Source organism: Myxocyprinus asiaticus, chromosome 45 (assembly GCF_019703515.2).
Source record: "Myxocyprinus asiaticus isolate MX2 ecotype Aquarium Trade chromosome 45, UBuf_Myxa_2, whole genome shotgun sequence".
In the NCBI taxonomy this organism is placed as follows: domain Eukaryota; kingdom Metazoa; phylum Chordata; class Actinopteri; order Cypriniformes; family Catostomidae; genus Myxocyprinus; species Myxocyprinus asiaticus.
The window spans coordinates 5,377,346-5,397,097 of NC_059388.1; the positions used below are offsets into that span (position 1 = coordinate 5,377,346).

At 35.5% G+C, this 19,752-nt stretch overlaps 1 protein-coding gene across 1 annotated transcript in view; it reads left to right on the forward strand.

The window, feature by feature from the left end:
* The first annotated feature begins 1,066 nt into the window (after nucleotides 1–1,066).
* Nucleotides 1,067–19,752, forward strand: part of LOC127435320 (sodium- and chloride-dependent GABA transporter 2-like) — a 30,454-nt gene continuing 11,768 nt past the window's right edge. The window contains exons 1-10 of the mRNA XM_051688715.1: nucleotides 1,067–1,178; nucleotides 3,893–4,140; nucleotides 5,341–5,475; nucleotides 5,635–5,775; nucleotides 6,535–6,643; nucleotides 7,128–7,190; nucleotides 10,357–10,486; nucleotides 11,219–11,353; nucleotides 17,680–17,783; nucleotides 18,229–18,353. Coding sequence (XP_051544675.1) covers nucleotides 3,936–4,140; nucleotides 5,341–5,475; nucleotides 5,635–5,775; nucleotides 6,535–6,643; nucleotides 7,128–7,190; nucleotides 10,357–10,486; nucleotides 11,219–11,353; nucleotides 17,680–17,783; nucleotides 18,229–18,353 — 1,147 coding nt within the window. The 5' untranslated portion in view covers nucleotides 1,067–1,178; nucleotides 3,893–3,935. The remainder of the gene's footprint in view (nucleotides 1,179–3,892; nucleotides 4,141–5,340; nucleotides 5,476–5,634; nucleotides 5,776–6,534; nucleotides 6,644–7,127; nucleotides 7,191–10,356; nucleotides 10,487–11,218; nucleotides 11,354–17,679; nucleotides 17,784–18,228; nucleotides 18,354–19,752) is intronic.

The following is a 19,752-nucleotide window of genomic DNA, read 5'->3' on the forward strand; positions in this document are numbered from 1 at the left end:
CCAGCTCATTTTATACACATATATCTGGGGGAGTGGCATGCAAATTCCACTCACCAATTCCCATTGGCCTTTTCTCAAAGATAAGAGGTGTTTGGGGCTCCCAAGAGCGACCCCTAGTGTCACTACATCGACACAACGTCGAGTGAGTGACAGATCAGGGAACTGTAAATTGAAGTTCAAGTGCTTTTATTAATGTTTCTCTCCTGTGTGGCAGGGGATGAAACGAAACACAGTGTCTTCTGAACTGTAAGTAAGCCTAACATATGACATACATGACCAGTAGAAACACGTAATAGTACAAATAACAACAGAACACTCCACAGAAAAACAATACAGACAATACATACAGACAATTTACAATTTGCAGTGAGCTAGAACTATGCTTTAGAGTAAACTACATCTCTTTTTACTGTTGTGCAAGTTGCACATCTGCAAACACTGAAGCGATTTAGGCTGTATATTGTGAGGTTGGATCAAGTTTTCTTGTGTAAAAGAAACAGACAGGATTGTAGAGGCAACAGAATATGCATATTAATGTTTTAAATATCCTAGTGTATGGAAACAGTACATGCGCATGTGTGTATATGGTGGCGGATACCAAGAGAGGCACAAGTAATGGTGACGGTGCGAGTTGGAGCTATGTTTCCATCAACATTTTTTATACGTATTTTAGTATATCGCATAAAATCTGCTGGTTGGAAACACCAAGATGCGCATAGAAAACGTATACGCTCGCTTGAGGTGGATACGTTTTTTTATTCGATAAGAAGAAATGCGAATAAACTATGATGGAATCACATTTACCGAATAAACTCCTGTTGAATTTCATGAAATGTGGAATCAGTAAAGATGTTAAAGGCGTCCATAAAATTGATCAGTTTTTTTTTTTTTTTTTTTCAGGGCGAGGGAAGCAGACAAGCATTTCAAATGAGTAGAGGAGAATTTACATTTTCTGAAAGGGTTAAAGAATTTTCTGATAACCGGTATTATGCACTTTGTAATGCTTTAATGAAACATGGAATTTCTAGAATTGTCGGGGCTTGCAGGACCATAATCGTTCCTGTGTGCAGAATTTGTCACACCCTCTCCCACTCCTGATAGTTTGCTGCACATGCAGAATACAGTTGTCTGCACAGACGGGTTGAGCACGCACATAAGGGAGCTGTCCATAAACTTTGGTAAGTCCAAGAAACTTTTTTGTGCTGATTTTTAAAGCTTAGCTGTTGTAAAACATTTCTATTTGTATTGCATTTCATGCAGTTATTACATGTAAATGTTTTATTCTCTGTTATTTCACAACAGTGTTGTGTTTTTTTTTTTTTTTTTTTTTTTTTTTTTTGGGGGGGGGGGTGTGGGGGTATTGGACGACCTTATGCACAATTGTTTTGGCTGATTGTATGCATGCAAAATGTCACAAATGTCCATTTACTATTTAATTTAAGCCTATCTGATGTACACTTGCCAATCAACTTTGGACACATTTCTCATTCTCTTGGACACAACGAACTTGACTTAATTCTTTATTATACTTCGATACTATATTCTACTATTCTACTATTCTCCATATTTGACAATAATCTAAATAATAATTACTAAGGGTAGAGTCACATGGGGTAACCTCCTCGTGATCGCTATATTGTGGTTCGTTCTCCGTGGGGAGCGTGGTGAGTTGAGCGTGGATGCCGCGGTGGATGGCGTGAAGCCTCCACCCATGGCACAACTATGTCTCCGTGGCAACGCGCTCAACAAGCCATATTATATGATTCGTCCTCCGCCACCTGGACTGAGGCGAACCAAAAGCACATTGGGAATTGGGCATTCCAAATTGGGAGAAAAAGGGGAGAAAATCCACAAAAAAAAAAAAAAAAAAAAAAAGAAAAAAAAGAAAAGAAAAAAGAAAAAAAAAGAAAAGGGTTTCACAAATTTTGGAAAACATTTATAACATTTTCTAAAAAAAAAAAAAAAAAAAATGTCAGGCGGTGTTACCATCAAGTTCAAGGTATTAAATACTTTCCTTGCACCTTCGATACATAAGAGTGTACACAACTTAATCTAATTTTTTTTTTCCCCCAAAAAAGTTTTCAAACATATTTTAACGTTTTTTTTTTTTTTTATCATTAATTTTTGAGTCAAGATTTCCCAAGGTTACACCAATAAACCTGAACAAAATGTGCCTTTTCATAAAAATATCTGATATTTATTTGTTTGTTTGTTTTAGTCACATGACAACAAATGCATGTCAGTTACACCACCTGACAAATATTAATCATATTTTAAAATACAATTGCTTTAAAAGAAATAATAATAATAAAAGATGATTCTGCACTATTCATTCCAACATTTCTTTTTTCAAGAATTTCAGCTTTTAATAAAATTCCAGACGGTTGCACCACATGACACATTTCACTTTAAGCCCCAGAACAAAAATAGTTAAATAATATTAAGTAATTAAGTAATTGTTTTATGCAAACTGCATTTGTAATGCATTTTTTAATAATATATTAGATATGGACAAACAAATTGCGTCATGAATAGGCGTAATTTACGGGTGGGATGGGTGGGACGTGTCCCTACCAAATTGCAAACTGCAAACATACGTGTCCCCAGCTCATGATATACAGCCACTGACATTCAGTTGCAATCTTTGTTTATTAAATTAAAAAAACTAGATTAGGGAGGATTAGACCACAGAACTCCTTGTACTGGAGGCAAAGACTTTACCATAAGACCATTCAGTCATTCTAGCTAGTAACTCTATACCACTACAGTTACAATTTAAATTGTTGTTAATTAAAATACAGTTACATTCAAAAAGTATTTTGATTACTGAAGAGATTACTTTGCATTTTATTGTCATTTGTTTCATTTAATATTTAGTCTATTCAGATAGAAAACATTTATCCATATAAATGATGCGATCCAAAGAGCATTTGAACAGCAGTGAAACACTCTTAAGATGTGTTACATTTATACAAACAGACAGAGAAGTAAGTTTGGAGCAGCAGAAATAGAAATAACCCTTGTGTAAATTGTCGTATGAATATTTAGCTTTATGCTAAGCTAAAATGCTATTTCTAGCCATTTTATATGCACTTGTTATCAGGCAGGATCATATATATTTTTTTTAATAAAAACAAAATAACATTTAGATCATATTATATAGTAAGAACTTTGAAATTGGGGCAACAATCTTATTGTTGATGAGAATTTTTGTATTGTTTTTATGTAAAAATATCTAAAAAACCTTAAAACAAAGAAGCAACATTGCTTAAGATATTTAGGTTTTTTAGAGTATGTATTTTTAACATGTGTATATTGTCTTACTGTACTGGCCAATTTTTTTATAGTCAAAACAAGTAAAAAAAATCTACCAGTGCTGAAGAAGTAATCCAAAGTATTTAGATTACGTTACTGATCTTGTGTAATCAACATAACACATTACAAATTAAATTTTACAGCATGTATTCTGTAATCTGTAGTAGAATACATTTTAAAAGTAACCCTCCCAACCCTGCTTACATTTAAAGTACCTGCATTAAATTACATTTGTATTTACCTCTAACCCTAAACCTAAACCTAACCCTAACCCAACCCTTTTCCTAAAACCTAACTCTAACTCTAAGGTTAAAGACACCTTATGTAGACACCTTTTAACCTGACAAGTCATCTTAAAAGCACTCATTGCATAATCTATCATTGCATAATCTAATCTGATCTAAGCACGGGGGGTTGGTTTGTGGTTCTAGGGTCTAGCTAAGGGAGCATTGGTCCTTTCGATTTTCCATGTGCCAAAAGCCTAACCCTAACCTAACCCTAACCCTAATTCTAACGGCCCCTTACAGTTCTGCATCAGTGGGCTTTGCTGATGGATTTTTAATATGTGTTATGTCAGATGCTTACAGACAGAGAAAAGAAACGAAAAGGAGAAAAAGAAAATGACTGTGGAGGAAAGCGGAGACAGAGGCAATGCCAATGGAGCTGCTATGGAGCCAGAGGACCAAAAACAGAGTGCAGACAGCAGGCCCGAAGCTAGAGAGAAATGGGCCAATAAGACTGAGTTTTTGCTGTCCATGGCTGGGGAAATTATAGGCCTGGGAAACGTGTGGCGCTTCCCTTACCTGTGCTACAAAAATGGAGGTGGTAAGAGAAAGAATATGTTTGATATATGGCAAGAAGTAGGACTAAAGGAGAACACAGAGGATACAGACAGACAGAGAGAGAGAGAGAGAGAGAGAGAGAGAGAGAGAGAGAGGAATGAGGCCTGGGGGGTTTGAACCCCTGCACCATGAGATGGGTTTGACCTTTAAAAGGCAGCAAATCAGAGCTGAAGCCCATGCTATATAAAACAATCAATAGAGCACTGTGTTCTTCTGCATTGCTCAGAAAAAAAAAAGAAAAAAAAAAGAAAAAAAAATCACTTCATGCACTGTTCCCTGAGCACATGCTGATACAAATATCCTGCTTTTTTAAAGTCATCATGAAATACTGTTATTGATTTTTGTTGCATTTCCATGTTAAAGACAATGTGAAATGGCATTCGCAACTATTCATTTCTGAGTGAAAATGGATATTCAACAAGATAAAAGGCTTGATTTTATCTATTGGGAAATGATTGGCTAATTAAAAGTAACTGTAGCATACTAGAATGGAGCATGGTGGAAAAGCATTACTACACCATTACTACATCTTTATTACATTTTCAATATTATGATATTACATTATTACTTTATGTATTACATTTTGATCAAATATTATAAAGACAAACCTTTTTATTTTTGAAATAACTGATGACTGAATCATGCTCACTAAGACTAGGAAAGTGCATTAAGAAAGTAAATTTTGGGTTCATGATTATTTTTTGTAATTATTTATGTATATAAGTTATATAAAACAAGGTCAAATTAGAGCACATTCAACCCTCAACCTCTTTAAATAAATGTGATTAAAAGACATTAAGCTGGAGATATGGCATAGAGATATAACGTCTTTTTGATGAGCTATACCATTTAAAAGATTTGACATATATATATATATATATATATATATATATATATATATATATATATATATATATATATATATATATATATATGTCAAATCTTTTACAGTATATATATATATATATTGTGTATATGTATGAAGATTTTCTAAAATGTATTTAAATACACACATTTTTTAAATGGATACGCTGGACCAAATAGTGATGCATCCAGGAAGTACCTATAATTTTGAAGAAGCTGATATACTTCCATTTGTTGTATTCTGTTACCTTCCACCAACAATAATGCAATAAGACCTGTAAGCGTGAGTTATGAGTTAACTTATTTCTGTTATCTCCAGGTGTGTTCTTCATCCCATATTTCATATTCCTCTTCTTCTGTGGAATTCCAATCTTCTTCCTGGAGACAGCGTTAGGTCAATACACTAGCGAAGGAGGTGTCACCGCTTGGAGAAAAATCTGTCCCATGTTTGAAGGTCGCATAAGCATTTATAAACAGATTTACAAAAAATAAGTGCATGTCTTTTAAATGGACCAAACTGTTGGCATTAAAGTAGCCCATAAAGCAACTTCATGGTTGAAGATGGTTGAAGGTTAATGTGTTATTTCTCACACATTCTATTTCTTGTTTGTAGGAGTAGGCGTGGCCTCCCAAGTTATAGTGATCTATCTGAATATATATTACATTGTGGTGCTGGCCTGGGCTCTGTTTTATCTCTTCAACTCTTTTTGGAGCACTCTACCATGGACTTCTTGTGACAACTACTGGAACACAGGTGTGTTTTCATGTATTATGTAACATAATCCAATCCATTATAAACTGTATTTATTCAGGGATTCATACATTGAATAATGTTCTGAATAAGATTTCGGGCTTGCCCAATGCCATGAATATCACAGCTTTGAATCTCACCAATATAATGGGGTGTTTGCTGGGGCTAGAGATTTTAGGGTTAGACATTTTTTAAGTGATCAGACTTATGATTTGAGTTACGGCTGTTTTTTTTATTATTATTATTATTATTTTTTTTTTTTTTTACCTGGGCCAGTTAGCAACCACATATCATCCAACAAGCAACATCCTAACAACCACCTAGAACAGCTTAGAAATGGCATAGCAACGTGCCAACAACCACTACAAATATTGGAGACTATCATTGTGGGTTAGAGTTTTGCAAGGCCAAGCTTCAATCTGATTTTCTTAGAAAACGTACAAACCTAGGTATTTGGTAATTATACACTCATTATTCTCTGAAATATAGGAATTGGAATATTCTTTAAATCAGTAGTCTGATGTCACATCCACACTAATACATCTTTGTTTGAAAATTTCACGTTTACACCTCTCATCCAAACTACAACAATGCTTTCCTCCACCAAAAATGGAGCACTCTAAAATCTCCAGTACTGCATACTTTGGAAAACGAACGTTAGGAAACTTTAAACTGAGGTTTTCAAACTTAAACAGATTAGTGTGGACATGGTCTAAATATACATTCCTCAGATTTCACTTTTATCTCCCATTTTATCAACAGAAAACTGCCAAAATATCACTGTTACATACACAGGCTTTCACAGACCTTACACTGACTGGTCTTTCCTCTACAATGAAACGGACAGATCTGGCGATAACCACAGCATAAGGTAACCACACTTGCAACAGGCAACAGGACAACATCTGAGAGTTGGAAATGAAAAGACTTGGACTGTCTGTTGTTCTCCCGGATGTTTACTGGGTTATGGAAGGTGCTGTTTGGATTGAATGCTTTAAATGGTTGTAAACACATTTGGAAAAATACTTTTGTAATATATTAAGAAAGAATTATTTATTCCTTGGATTTATCAAACAGGAAGACTACAAAAAAGGGGCAGGTTTATACATATAGCCTGATAAAGACTTTTTAACCATTCAATTATAAAACAATCCTATTCAAAACTTGATATCAAACAGTTCTTTATATTTTTCGTTTGTTAATATCTTCAAAAATAAATAGATTTAAGCTTAGCTTTTAGTGTATAGAACTTATCACAACACAGAAACGGAAGTCAACAGCTGCTTTTGTTTGAAAAGATGTATACTGAAAAGCTTTGGTGCACTCAAAATCTCCTTTTATCATTCTTTTCCCAGTTCTCACAATGAATCTGGATGGCCGCCCTTTAAAGTCATCTCCCCGGAACAAGAGTATTGGTTGTAAGTTGAATAAGTAATTCCCTACTTTATCATTTCAAATGTATTCATAATCAGTGCTTTCAATTTCTTTATAGAGTCATAAACCCAGAACCACCTGTCAAAATAATTTGAAATTGAAACTAGTGTTACACTGGAGTTCCAAACTTTCATGAATTTGTTATATTGTTTATAGTCATGGTTTGTAATTTTTCTAACCATAAGTATTACACTTTCGCATGTAACTTTTCCTGCACTGTTTGGTTTGTGCTACAGATATGAATGACCAAATTGTGTAGTTTGTTGGGGAGAGGTGTGCGATTAAGTTATTTTCGATAACACTTTACATGAACATTTCCTTTGTTAAGGGCTTATAAAGGGATTTATAAATGACTAATAAGCCATTTACAAATCCATTATAAATCACTGATATGTGGTTATGACAACTTCATGCTATATTTGCCAAATAGTGAGTTTAACTTGTAAATGATTCATAAATGTACTTATTTATACTTATTTTAATAAAAAACAAATTGTGCAGTTTGTTGAGGAGAGGTGTGTGATTAAGTTATTTTCAATAACACTTTACATTAACATTTCTTTTGTTAAGGGTTTATAAAGAGGTTTATAAATTACTAATAAGCCATTTACAAATGCATTGTAAATCACTGATATGCAGTTATGACAACTTCATGCAATACTTGCCAAATAGTTAGATTAACTTGTAAATAATTAATAAATACACACACACACACACACACACACACACACACACACATATATATATATATATATATATATATATATATATATATATATATATATATATATATATATATATATATATATATATATATATATGTATACACACACACACACATATATTTTTATCAAAAACATAAAATGCCTTAATTTATGATTTAAGGCACAATGCAGCAAAAAAAAGACTGTTATAGTAAGATTATATGGAAGCATTATGGCATTTTGCTCCAGTTCTCTTTGTGTTTATATTCATTACTTTGTAATGTCTTGACTCACTTGTGTTGTCATGTTGAGGTAAAAATAATTGTTTAAACTAGTCCTAGTTACCTAGTCTTCTACAAAAACATTTTTAGGTCTTCATGCTGATTTACAGCATATATCATATAAAAAAGTCTGATGACTTAATAGTAATTTTTTTGTAGAAGACTAGGTAACTAGGACTAGTTTAAACAATTATTTTTACATCAATGTGACAACACAAGTGAGTAAACCATATTGAACTTTATGTACATGTTTCTAATGTTGGCAGCTCCTTAATAAATCCTTCATATGTGTCCACCTTACATAAAGGTAAATTTTCATAGGTTACTAAGGCTACTATTAGGTATTTATAACATGTGAGGAATAATTGCTCACTATTTGGCAGATATTGCGAGAAAGTCACCCTTTTTATGCATCTTGCTATAACTGCATTTTAATGATTTATAATGCATTTGTAAATGAATTATTAGTCATTAATGAACCCTTTTATAAACACAACAAAAGGGACATTGATGTGAATTGTGATTTTCTTTTCTTCCGATTTCTTCTTTGCAGATGATAAAATACCATTAACTTATACAGAAGGAGGGACATGTCTAGCCGTATCTAGGGTCTAGAATATTATAAATACTTAGGCAGGCTCTTTTGACTTTTTTGGCCAGTAAGTAACCACCCAGAACACCCTAACAACTGCTTAAAGCAATGAGCTTAAAACAACTCAGAAACTTAGGAACTGCATAGCAATACCCTAATAACCACTAGAACACTCAACCACCTAGAAATACCAGCCAGATATTATAAAAATTACGTGACTGTGGCGACATTTTTGCAAAATTATATTGTGCAGTTTATTACATGTATTGCAGCAGTTCCGAGGTGAAATGTCCACTGTGTGGCGCTAAAAGCAGGTTAAATTTTCTCCCAAACAGATGAGGTTTTTTAAGGTCAATACTCTATCGAGTTTTAAATAAACAACACCTGCATTCCTACCCTAAACCTTAAACCTAAACCTAACCGAAAGTGTCATGAAAAGCAAATGTGAGATGAAAAATGCAATTGCTGAAGCAATTACATAATTTTATGGTCCTTCTATGACACTTTTTGCTGGATTCGTACCTCGGTTCTTTGTATCACAAGTCCAGTGCTCTATCAGTTACTGAGCTACTGCACAATTTGATTAGGCTTGAACAAGCTTGTAAATGTAGTTGGTCATATTATTAAAATGCATCTCCTTACAAGTTATACTCTATAGTAAATGTGTTTTACACCATAAGATAGCATTGTGTGAGGAACAGGGCAAAAGTAAGTATTTATGAGCTGGTAATCTGCCGTTTTACATGTGATTTGTGTAAAAGGGAGTAAAAGTAATTGTTGTTGTAGAGCCTCTAGTGTTCATTTCACCAGGAATCTGCTGCAACAAGCCACATAAAAATAATTTAGCAAAAAGTTAGGTCTAGTAACATTATTCTGTGAACCCAGGTTAGGAACGCCCAAGCAACTGGATGGAAACATGCTAATACCACTCAGAACACCTTGGAAACCACCCCAAGATTGTCTTTTACATTTCTGCATTTAATGTTAAAATATATTTTAACATTACTTAAAAGAAATGTAATATCTTTATTTAAAATATGTCTATATGATATCTATATGAGTTATCAGAATCACAATCAACTGCATTCTTTCCTTCCCACATACTAATGGAAATTGTTTTGATGGCAGTCAGAACTATCTGGTAATATCTGAAGAACTCACATAACTTTGTAGCATTCATACACTCCCAAGTCTTGGACTTTGAGTGAGATAACCCTTAACCTAACAAAGGGTGGAAAAAATAAAAAAACATCCAACATCTTTGAGATGGTGATTCTTAATGTTTCATCATGTAGACAAGGGATGTTGGGAAATCTGGGCTGAACCACAAAGCCGGTGAACTCAATGAGAACAACATGTAGTTCATGCTGTTTTCTAAACTAAAACCCACAAAAGTAAATCACGGAAAAAGGAACATCTGTATCTGCTGTGGAAATATTTGTGTTTATGGGCTATTTTCGTGCTGTGCTTATGCTTTTCTGCATTGTTCTTAAAAAGTGTTTGATGTGCATTAAACTGAAATGTCAATGAAAAGTCAAGAAAATGTGTTTATAATGTTGTTTATAATCCTCAGTCATCGTATGTTGCGGGTATCGAACAGTGGTGGTCTGGAGAGTGTGAACTATGATCTTGCCATGTGTCTTCTTTTGGCCTGGGTCATCTGTTATTTCTGCATCTTCAAAGGAATTAAGACCACGGGCAAGGTCAGTGAACGACTATTAGTCTCATATGGCATCTCAGATGCCATAGTCTCATAGAATCACGTTACTATACCTACATTTCTGCAAAATTATTTTTTTACATGGCCCGTTGTACATATCACAGCAGTTTCCTGGTGAACTAAACACTGCAGGTGCTACAACAACAATTATTTTATTCACTTTCACACAAATCAGGACTAAAATGTCAGATTTTCAGTTAATTAAATCACTTAATTTTCGCCCTGTTCCTCACAAAATGCTATCTCATGACACTTTACATTTATGCATTTGGCAGACGCTTTTATCCAAAGCGACTTACAGTATACTTATTACAGGGACAATCCCCCTGGAGCAACCTGGAGTTAAGTGCCTTGCTCAAGGACACAATGGTGGTGGCTGTGAGGATTGAACCAACAACCTTTTGCTTACCAGTTCAGTGCTTTTAGTCCACTACACCACCACCACCACTTTAACTGTAGTGCATCACTTGTAAGCGATAATAACGTTTGCATTATATAACCAACTACATTTGCAAGCTTGTTAGTTCTAAGAAAAAGTCTAGCAGCATTTATTTACAGATGCTACTTTTGACATTACATATCCAAATGGTTTTTGGGGCCATGGAAAATAAGAATTTACAGTTGTAAGTTACCTAGGGAGATTTTAAGTGAATTGTTTTATTGAAGGTGTCAAGTCTTTTAATTGTGTTTGTGTTTGGTGTAATTATTTTTGCAGGTTGTGTACTTTACAGCTACGTTCCCATACTTAATGCTGTTTATCCTGTTCATCAGAGGAGTGAGTCTGCCGGGAGCTGGAACTGGCATTGTTTATTACCTGTATCCTGACGTCAGTAAACTTTCCAACCCTGATGTGAGTGAAACAGAGGGAATGTGTGGTGCTGGATATTTATATATATATATACATTGGCAGCCAAAAGTTTGGAATAATGCACAGATTTTGCTCTTATGGAAAGAAATTATATACAAAATGCATGTAGTTCCTTCTTAAAAAATAAAAGAAAACAAAATGTACAGTAACAAAAATGTTTTATTAACATTTTCTATACAAAGCATTTTACTGAATAAAGATAGAAATGCACTAAAATAGCTCCAATTCAAGCAACACTAAACATTTCCCAAAGTCTAAGTCGGAAGTTGAATAACTGAAATATATTTCTAGTCCCCGTAGTTTGCAGCATTAAATCTCTTAAACCATCATCCTCCCCAACATTAATAGTGGCTATCCATTTTGCAACAGCAATAGTGAAGCCGCATTTACATGATTTGCTGCTTTGAACTCCACATGAAAAGCGCTTGCAGAGAATGTCCTGTTTTGCTTTTAGCACTGGCACTGTCCACGTAATGTTACTTCTTCCGAATGGTCTGAAACACAACGCCGGGGAAATTATGATGCTTCACACCAGCGGGTCATGTGAATGCGGCTTATCGCAAGTCCCATCTAGGTTTATTTTGTACCAAAAATTATGGGTAAGAGGTCCTTTCTTTCACTTGATCATTGATGCAAAATCACCGTTGTGTGCGTGTTTGAGTTGTGCGCATCAGTGTAATGACTCTGGGCACAGCGCAAAGGGTCCACCCTATTTCAACCAGTGTTCAGCACTCACACAAAGCTGAAAAAAATTTCAGATTTACTTGTTCATCTGGGGTAATATGAAGATCCATGAATTTAGCTTTTGCCAAAATTCGAAGACTTCCTAAAAGACACAGAGACAGAGAATGGAATAAAACCAGAGAGAACATTGGCGTCACATTTACAAGGTGGAGGACACACACACACACACACACACCACCACCACCACCAGTGATGAGATTGCTCTGGCAATCGAGAACACCAATAATGAGATCGTCGTGCAAGCCGTTAATACAACCCCTGCCTCCCTCCATCAACAACAGTGATCTTGCCTTGGGCACCAAAATGGTCTGAAACAAGCTTGTTGTTATGCTTACTAGTTACCAGAAGAACCATTCTACCTCATGTAATGTATCCCACACACCGCACACCCAGATGGCGTTCGTGGCGATGTTATCAGACGCTTTCTGTCCGGTGTGTATGTTTTAGTGGTCTTGTTTATTACTACGTGAAACGTGTACCACCATTTAAGTATGGCCTATTTGTTCATAGGGAATCAGAGAGTGCGAAAGGGCATGATGAGTCAAAGGGATGTTGGCTAAGGTTGTTTGAAAACATAATTTATTTTTGTAATTCCATTTGGTGCCACTTGTAGTGCAGAAATTACAGACTTCACCTTTAACAAAAATGTGAGCAAAATATTTTGACCTTTAAAGCCTTAAAAAATATGCCACCGTTTACTTCCATTGTAAGCCGTGGATAAATTGAGATTTTTAAATGTGCCACACCACACATTACTTCCAACTTGGAGCACTGGTTGCATATTCACTTGTGATCTAACCGGAACTGAAGTGGGAGAGGATCGCGTGTGTAACACACCCCATTAAAAGAGTGCCACTCTAGCAGATCAGGTTCCGACACAAAGTAGACGGAAGCATAATGCTTATTTAATTAACTTTAAAGGTGTTTTCGAGCAAGCATACTCACTAAATGTAGATGGAATTCATAAAAAATCTGAACTGGATCTTGCCTGCAGGAAATAGAATAAAGCGATAGACACAATGGCAATATTTATTTATTATTTTTAATAACGCCATTCCAGACCATTCTGCCCCAATTTAACTCTGATTGTAATTGCCTCACTCTAACCCTAATTTTTGCACTTTTTAAAGAAAACGAGGGACAAGTAGAAATTATTTTTAATGGTAATCAACATTCCGCAACAAATGCTGTCAATTGAGCTTAACTTGTATTGAACCCAGAACATACATTTAAGACTTCAGCGAGATCATGGTTCATTTAGGATGGATATGGTTGGAAGTAGTTCAAGGGCCCTTATTGGCACGTCATAAAAATTGGAATGTTTAGGAAATGTACGTTTTCAATTATCCATCTGTAAAGTAAACATGAAACAGCGTTTGCAACCTATTTTACCTCCATTGTGTGGCATATTTCTGAGAGAAATCAGAAAAATGTACTGTAGGGTAGAACTTAATTGTATCAATCGGGAATTGATTGAATTATAAAAAGTGGTCTCTATGTGGCATATGGTTGGAGGGGAAAGGGTAAAAAAATTAGAGGGCTTGGTGAAGTTGAAAATGTTTTAGTTTTTTTTTTCAGTTGGAAATTTGTTTCAGAAGTGGAGCAAGTTATTACGTTTTTTTCAAGTATTATGAAGATGTGCACTAATGAATCATGCATAATAAGACCAGAAAAAGTGTACTAAGAAAGTAAATTGGTTAAATTTGGTTGACCCAGTTGGAAAGCACATACCATGAACAGAAAAGCAAAACATTGTAACATGTACAGTTTGATTTGTCTTATGCAGTCATGTGGCTCTCACGATATACAGTGATGTTCAAGTTAATGTTCAAGTTTGGCTAAGACACACCGGTTTTACACACGTAACAAGTTTCTCTGAGTCCTAATTTTTTTTTCTCTGAGGTGTTTCATTTGTTTAAATGAAGCCACTGTGTGAGAGCATAAAGGTTTAGTTTCACTGCTGTAGTTTTAACTACATATAGGCAAGTCCAAATGTGTATCTGGCATATGGGGTGATCTGGTTAGATCTAAAACCAAAAAAGAACATTCTGTCTTCAAGAAATGTGACGTATTAATAGTTTTTGCCTGCATTTCTTAAGATCTCATTGACTTCTGCAATGAATCTGTGATTCTGTTATGGTTGCATACAGTGAGGCTTGTTTCTTTTCATAATGTCAGCCTCAGGCCTGGCTGCCATCACTGGGTCTGTTTAAAGAAATGGAGGGAAAAACAGATGCACACAGAGACTTAAATCTGTAGAATTTGTTTACTGAAAGAGTAAGAAGAATTTTCTGTGCGAGAGCTTTTGTTTTGTGAGAGGAATTAATTTTCACAGTGGAAGTGACAAAACAAGACAGAACTTTTCTTAGCTTAACGTGCCACAACAGAAAAATTAAGGTTGACCAAAAAAAATTAGAGGAAAAGGAAATGGATTTCCTGAGATCAGTCGTATGAGGAGTTTGTGTGTGTGTGTGTGTGTGTGTGGAGAGAAACCAAATGTTGTCTTGGGTGTTTTGTTTTTGAATACAGGGAGCTTTAGAAGAATAATGTTTTTGGAATTGACAGAAAGCAGCTGGAATAGAGACACAAGGAGGCAAAAGAGGTTAGGAACGGATCTTGGATTAGCAGTTATGTAACATCCCAAGGGCATAAAGAAACAGCTTTCATGGAAGAGGACAGTTGGTATAAAATACTTTTGAGAAGTTGAGTTGTCCTGCGGTATGACATGCTATATACTCCATCAGCATTTTGCTAATTGTTTTTTAATTATTATGTGCACAGCTTTTATGACCCTCATATTAATTTAGAAACTACATGGAATATTTATACTTTTAAAAATGCATGTGTCACACCACAGGACTATTTTAAATTATTGAAGGAAAAAAGTGGTGAAAATTGATTAAAATGGGGCAAACATTTTAAAGATATTATGAAGTTACCTTATACATTCATATAACTTGATCCTAAAATCTTGATGTTGATTAAAAATGTCCACTGACATGTTAACAAATTAAACCAAAAACGTAACTAACACTATCTAACGATGAACAATTGTTTCAGTAACTCTTTACAATAATGTTCCATTCATTAACATTAGTTAATGCATTAAGTGTCATGAACTAACAATGAACATTATATTTTTAACAGTATATTAAAATCTTTTTTATGCTAGTTAATAAAATAAAATTGTTCATTACTAGTGGATGTTAGTTAATATTGCAATAACTAATGTTAACATATATAACTTTTATTTAAAAAATGTATTACTATATGTTAAAAATGAACATTAACCAAGATTAATAAATGCTGTAAAAGTATTGTTCATTGTTAGTTCATCTAAGCTAATGTTATTAACTAATGTTTACAAATGGAACCTTAATGTTAATGTTAGGTCTACTATTGTATCTTTATAAATGAACATTAACCAAGATTAATAAATGCTGTAAAACATAATGTTGTTGTTAGTTTATGATACCTAATGCATTTACAATAATGCTCAATTTGTTTTAGGATGTCTTGCATTCAATATTCTCCAATCGCAATTCATACACAGGAAGTGTGCATAAATATACAGGAGCATTAAGTACTATAAAAACACTAGTATTACGAAACAGAGTTGGGGGATGTCAACCCTTTAACCCTGCTTATAGTAACCAGATGTGCAGCAGACTAGGGTACTATTAGAGGCATTGCTTTAAGTTTGCATTGTTCATACAGGGTGAAAACAAGACTGGTGGTGTAAAAATGCCTAAACTGGTCTGGGGGGGGGGGGGGGTTGGTTGCATTAAGAAAATGGGACCCACTTTAGATTTGGTGTCTTTAACTGCTATGTATTTAAGCAATGATGCAATTGATACAGTGAACTTAAGATGTAATTAACCTGCATTTAATTACATCTTTACTTACACTGTTAACCTTACCCCTAAACCTAACCCTACCCCAAACCTTACCCTACTTCTAAACCTTCCTGTACCTCAACCTCAGTAGCAACAAATGTGAAAGCCATTCTGATGTAAATTCTCGGATTCATGAAAGTTTTCGTATTTTCAAAACGTTAGTTGGTACAAACGAAATTTACACCTGTTCCTGACCACGTGCAAATCATGCGTTAGACATCCGAAAGTGGTGTGTTCTTTCAGGCAAACTGTCATGACTACATTTTGATAGAAGTGAAATTAAATAAGTTATGAAAAAATAACTAATAATTAAATGAGTGAAACTAACCTTAAAAAATATAATAAATTAGTAAAAAAAAAAAAAAAAAAAAAAAAAAAAAGCTTTGTTTTCTTTTTAAACCATAGCCTTGACTTATTTAGAAATGTTAATTTACAGATTTTTTTTTTTTTTTTCAAAGTATAATTTTTTCCAAACTGTCAAAACCATAAATAAACACATCACGGCAGGTACACAAGCCCACAAAGCCCACACATTGTCGTATAGCTTGCAAATCTGTAATATCTTACAGCGTTTCGGTCAAAGATCTTCTTCAGGCTTTCTATTAATTTCTCTGAAGCTTCTTCCAGTTACAAGTAGCTTATATCACTTACCATCATGATTTACCCTAGAAGTTTCACAAATGATGCTGGCGATGCGCTGCGAACTGAACCGTAAGTCCTCACTTTATTTGAGAAGCCATTGTGCTTGTTAAATAAAACTTTTATGATATGAATGCACTTCATTCATGAAAACGATTTCATTACTGTTCCGCATAGATGTTAAAAGCATTTATAGTGAGTCTGTTGCCTTACTTATATGCCGTTTTCATGGACGTGGATTATGATAATTATGAATGAACGTGCACACGCACCCTTTTTATGAATGTTTGGAATTCACATACATACACACGTTTTAATAACAAATCTGGGGAGTGCGAAGTGTTTGTGAATCCGGCAGACATTTTTCAGGAAGGCCCATTTTACGTGCAAATTACTCATGAATATTTCATGAATGAGGTCCATTGCTTTTTTTTTATGAGCACAAGTTTAATTCAGTACAACAAATACTTGTTCACAGTCAGGAAAACTGCACGGTATTGATGTTGCATTTGTGAATGCGATGTAAAGGACCGGAGTACATGCGAGTCGACACGTGAGCCGAAAGTATCATAGTAGCAGCACAAAAGGACATGGTAGCTTCAGCAATTACATTTTTCATCTAAAATTGGCTTTTTATGACACTATCAGTTAGGTTAAGGTTTATGGTGTAGTGTTAAAACTCAATAGAGTATTAACCATAAAAACCTCATCTGTTTGGGAAAACAGACTCGCTTTTAACGTCATACAGTGGACATTTCATCTCGGAACTGCCATGATATGTGTAATTAACCCCATAATGTAATTTTGCAAAATATTTCAACACATGCACGTCATTTTCATGAGATCCGTCGATGCAAAAAGATCTTAATGGTCATAAAATATGCTTCATTTCATCATGATTTCTTTTGATTTTTACGTGAAATATTACCCCAAACATGTTCTTGACAAGTTTTGAGTGTGATTTACATTAACATTCTATTTATTCTTCATATTTCATCTCTTTTTTTTTTTTTTTTTTTTTTTCTGCAGGTGTGGCGCGATGCAGGCACACAGGTGTTTTTCTCTTATGCTGTGTGTCAGGGAGTGCTAACGGCACTGGGCAGTTATAACAAATACAACAATAACTGCTACAAGTCTGTAACCTCCTATATCAATGTTCTAAACACCACCCATTTAGCGGGTAATACTCCAAAAATGACAATTGTGTCATCATTTACTCACCCTCATGTCTTTCATAACCCAAATGACTTTATTTCTTCCTTGGAACATAACAGGGGCTATTATTAACAGAATGTCCAAACTGATCTTTTCCATACAATGAAAGTGAATGGTAACCACCATTGTCAAGCAAGAATATCAAAGCAATATTTTAAGTGAATGATGATTCAAATTTTAGTCAAAGTTATTATAAAGGTTATAAGGTTATAGTTTTCATTGGTTATATGGAACAACCTGACGGTTAATAAATGATGAAACAATTATCATTTTGGGGTAAACTATTATTTTAACTTCCTGACATATGTCACATTCATCTGTAATTTATCATTTATCATTGTGTCTTCATTCTGTGATCCACAGAGACTGTATAGCACTCTGCATTCTGAACAGCTCCACAAGCATCTTTGCTGGATTTGTGGTTTTCTCCATTCTCGGGTTCATGTCCCATCAGCTGGGTTTACCCATGGAAGAGATTGTATCATCAGGTAAATATTATTTTGATAATAATTATAATAATAATTATATTATTATCTCAAAACATAATCTTAACCACACAAGCTCTTTAGATATGATATATTTAGTACTGCATAATACGTAGCCTACCACAAACAGATATGGGACCTTCATGATCACTTTGTCACACAGAGGTAAAGCTAACAAGTCTTTAATGAAACAGTTTACACAAAAGCGCTACAGCACCAGCTCGGTCGAGCTCAATAAGGAAGCCACTGGGGCGATGATAGTGTGTTCGTCAGTGTGTGTGCTGTGGAGGTCTGGAACAATCTGTTGAAGAGTGGTGTGGTGCGAAGCAGAGCCCAGAACTAGTCTACCGACATGTGGGCAGAAACCAAGGAATCCTCCTCGAGCACAATTACCAGGCAACAGCGATCTGATGGGCAAACACCACTGGAAACAAAGCAACCAACAGAATGGAACTTCACACTAATCAGGAGAACAACGTTAAGGTACAGCAAACAATAAACCAGCAAGCATACAGGGAACACACAAGGGATAAAGTAGGGTGTGCAATCAGAGGAAGACAGGTGGAGTGTGTGAGAAACCCATTACCGTAATCGCTTTCCAGGTGCATCGGCACCTCTGTAAAAAGCCATGAGCAGATGGAACCTGAGGATCGGGCTCTTGGGCAGGAAAAAGGGGGGGCTGGTAACCGAGGCTACACTGGAAAGGTGATAACCCCGTAGACGACGACGGCAACGAGTTGTGAGCATACTTGACACAAATTAAACTCTCGCTCCAAGAAGAAGGGTTTTGGGAGGCCATACACCGCAGGGTCCTTTCCAGTTCTTGGTTGGCGCCACTTGCCCATTCGTCTGGGGATGAAACCCAGAGGACAAACTTAATGTAGCCCCCAGCTGTCGACAGAACTCTGCCCAAAAATGTGACACAAACTGGGGGCATCTGTCAGAAACCACATCCACCAGGAGGCCATGAATACAGAAGACATGATTAATGACCGCTACCGCTCTCTCCCTCGGGGTAATTTGAGGAGGGGTATAAAATGAGCTGCCTTAGAGAACCAGTCCACTACAGTCAAAACAACTGTGTTGCCATGGGAGGGGGGAGATCAGTTACAAAATCCATGGCTATGTGCGACCAGGGTTTTGAAGGGACTGACAGTGGTTGGAGGAGCTTGGCTGGAGGACTACAGGAGGTCTTACTAGTCGCACAATAGGATAAGCGGTGACGAACTGACGAACGTCCCGCACAAGCAATGGCCACCAAAAATGCTATCTAATGAGCTTTTGAGTATGAGCAGCCCCTGGGTGGCAAGCGATGTTGGACAAGTGACCCCACTGAAGGACGTGCTTTCAAACTGATCGCGGAACAAACAGCTTACCCGCTGGGCATGTGACGGGCGACGCA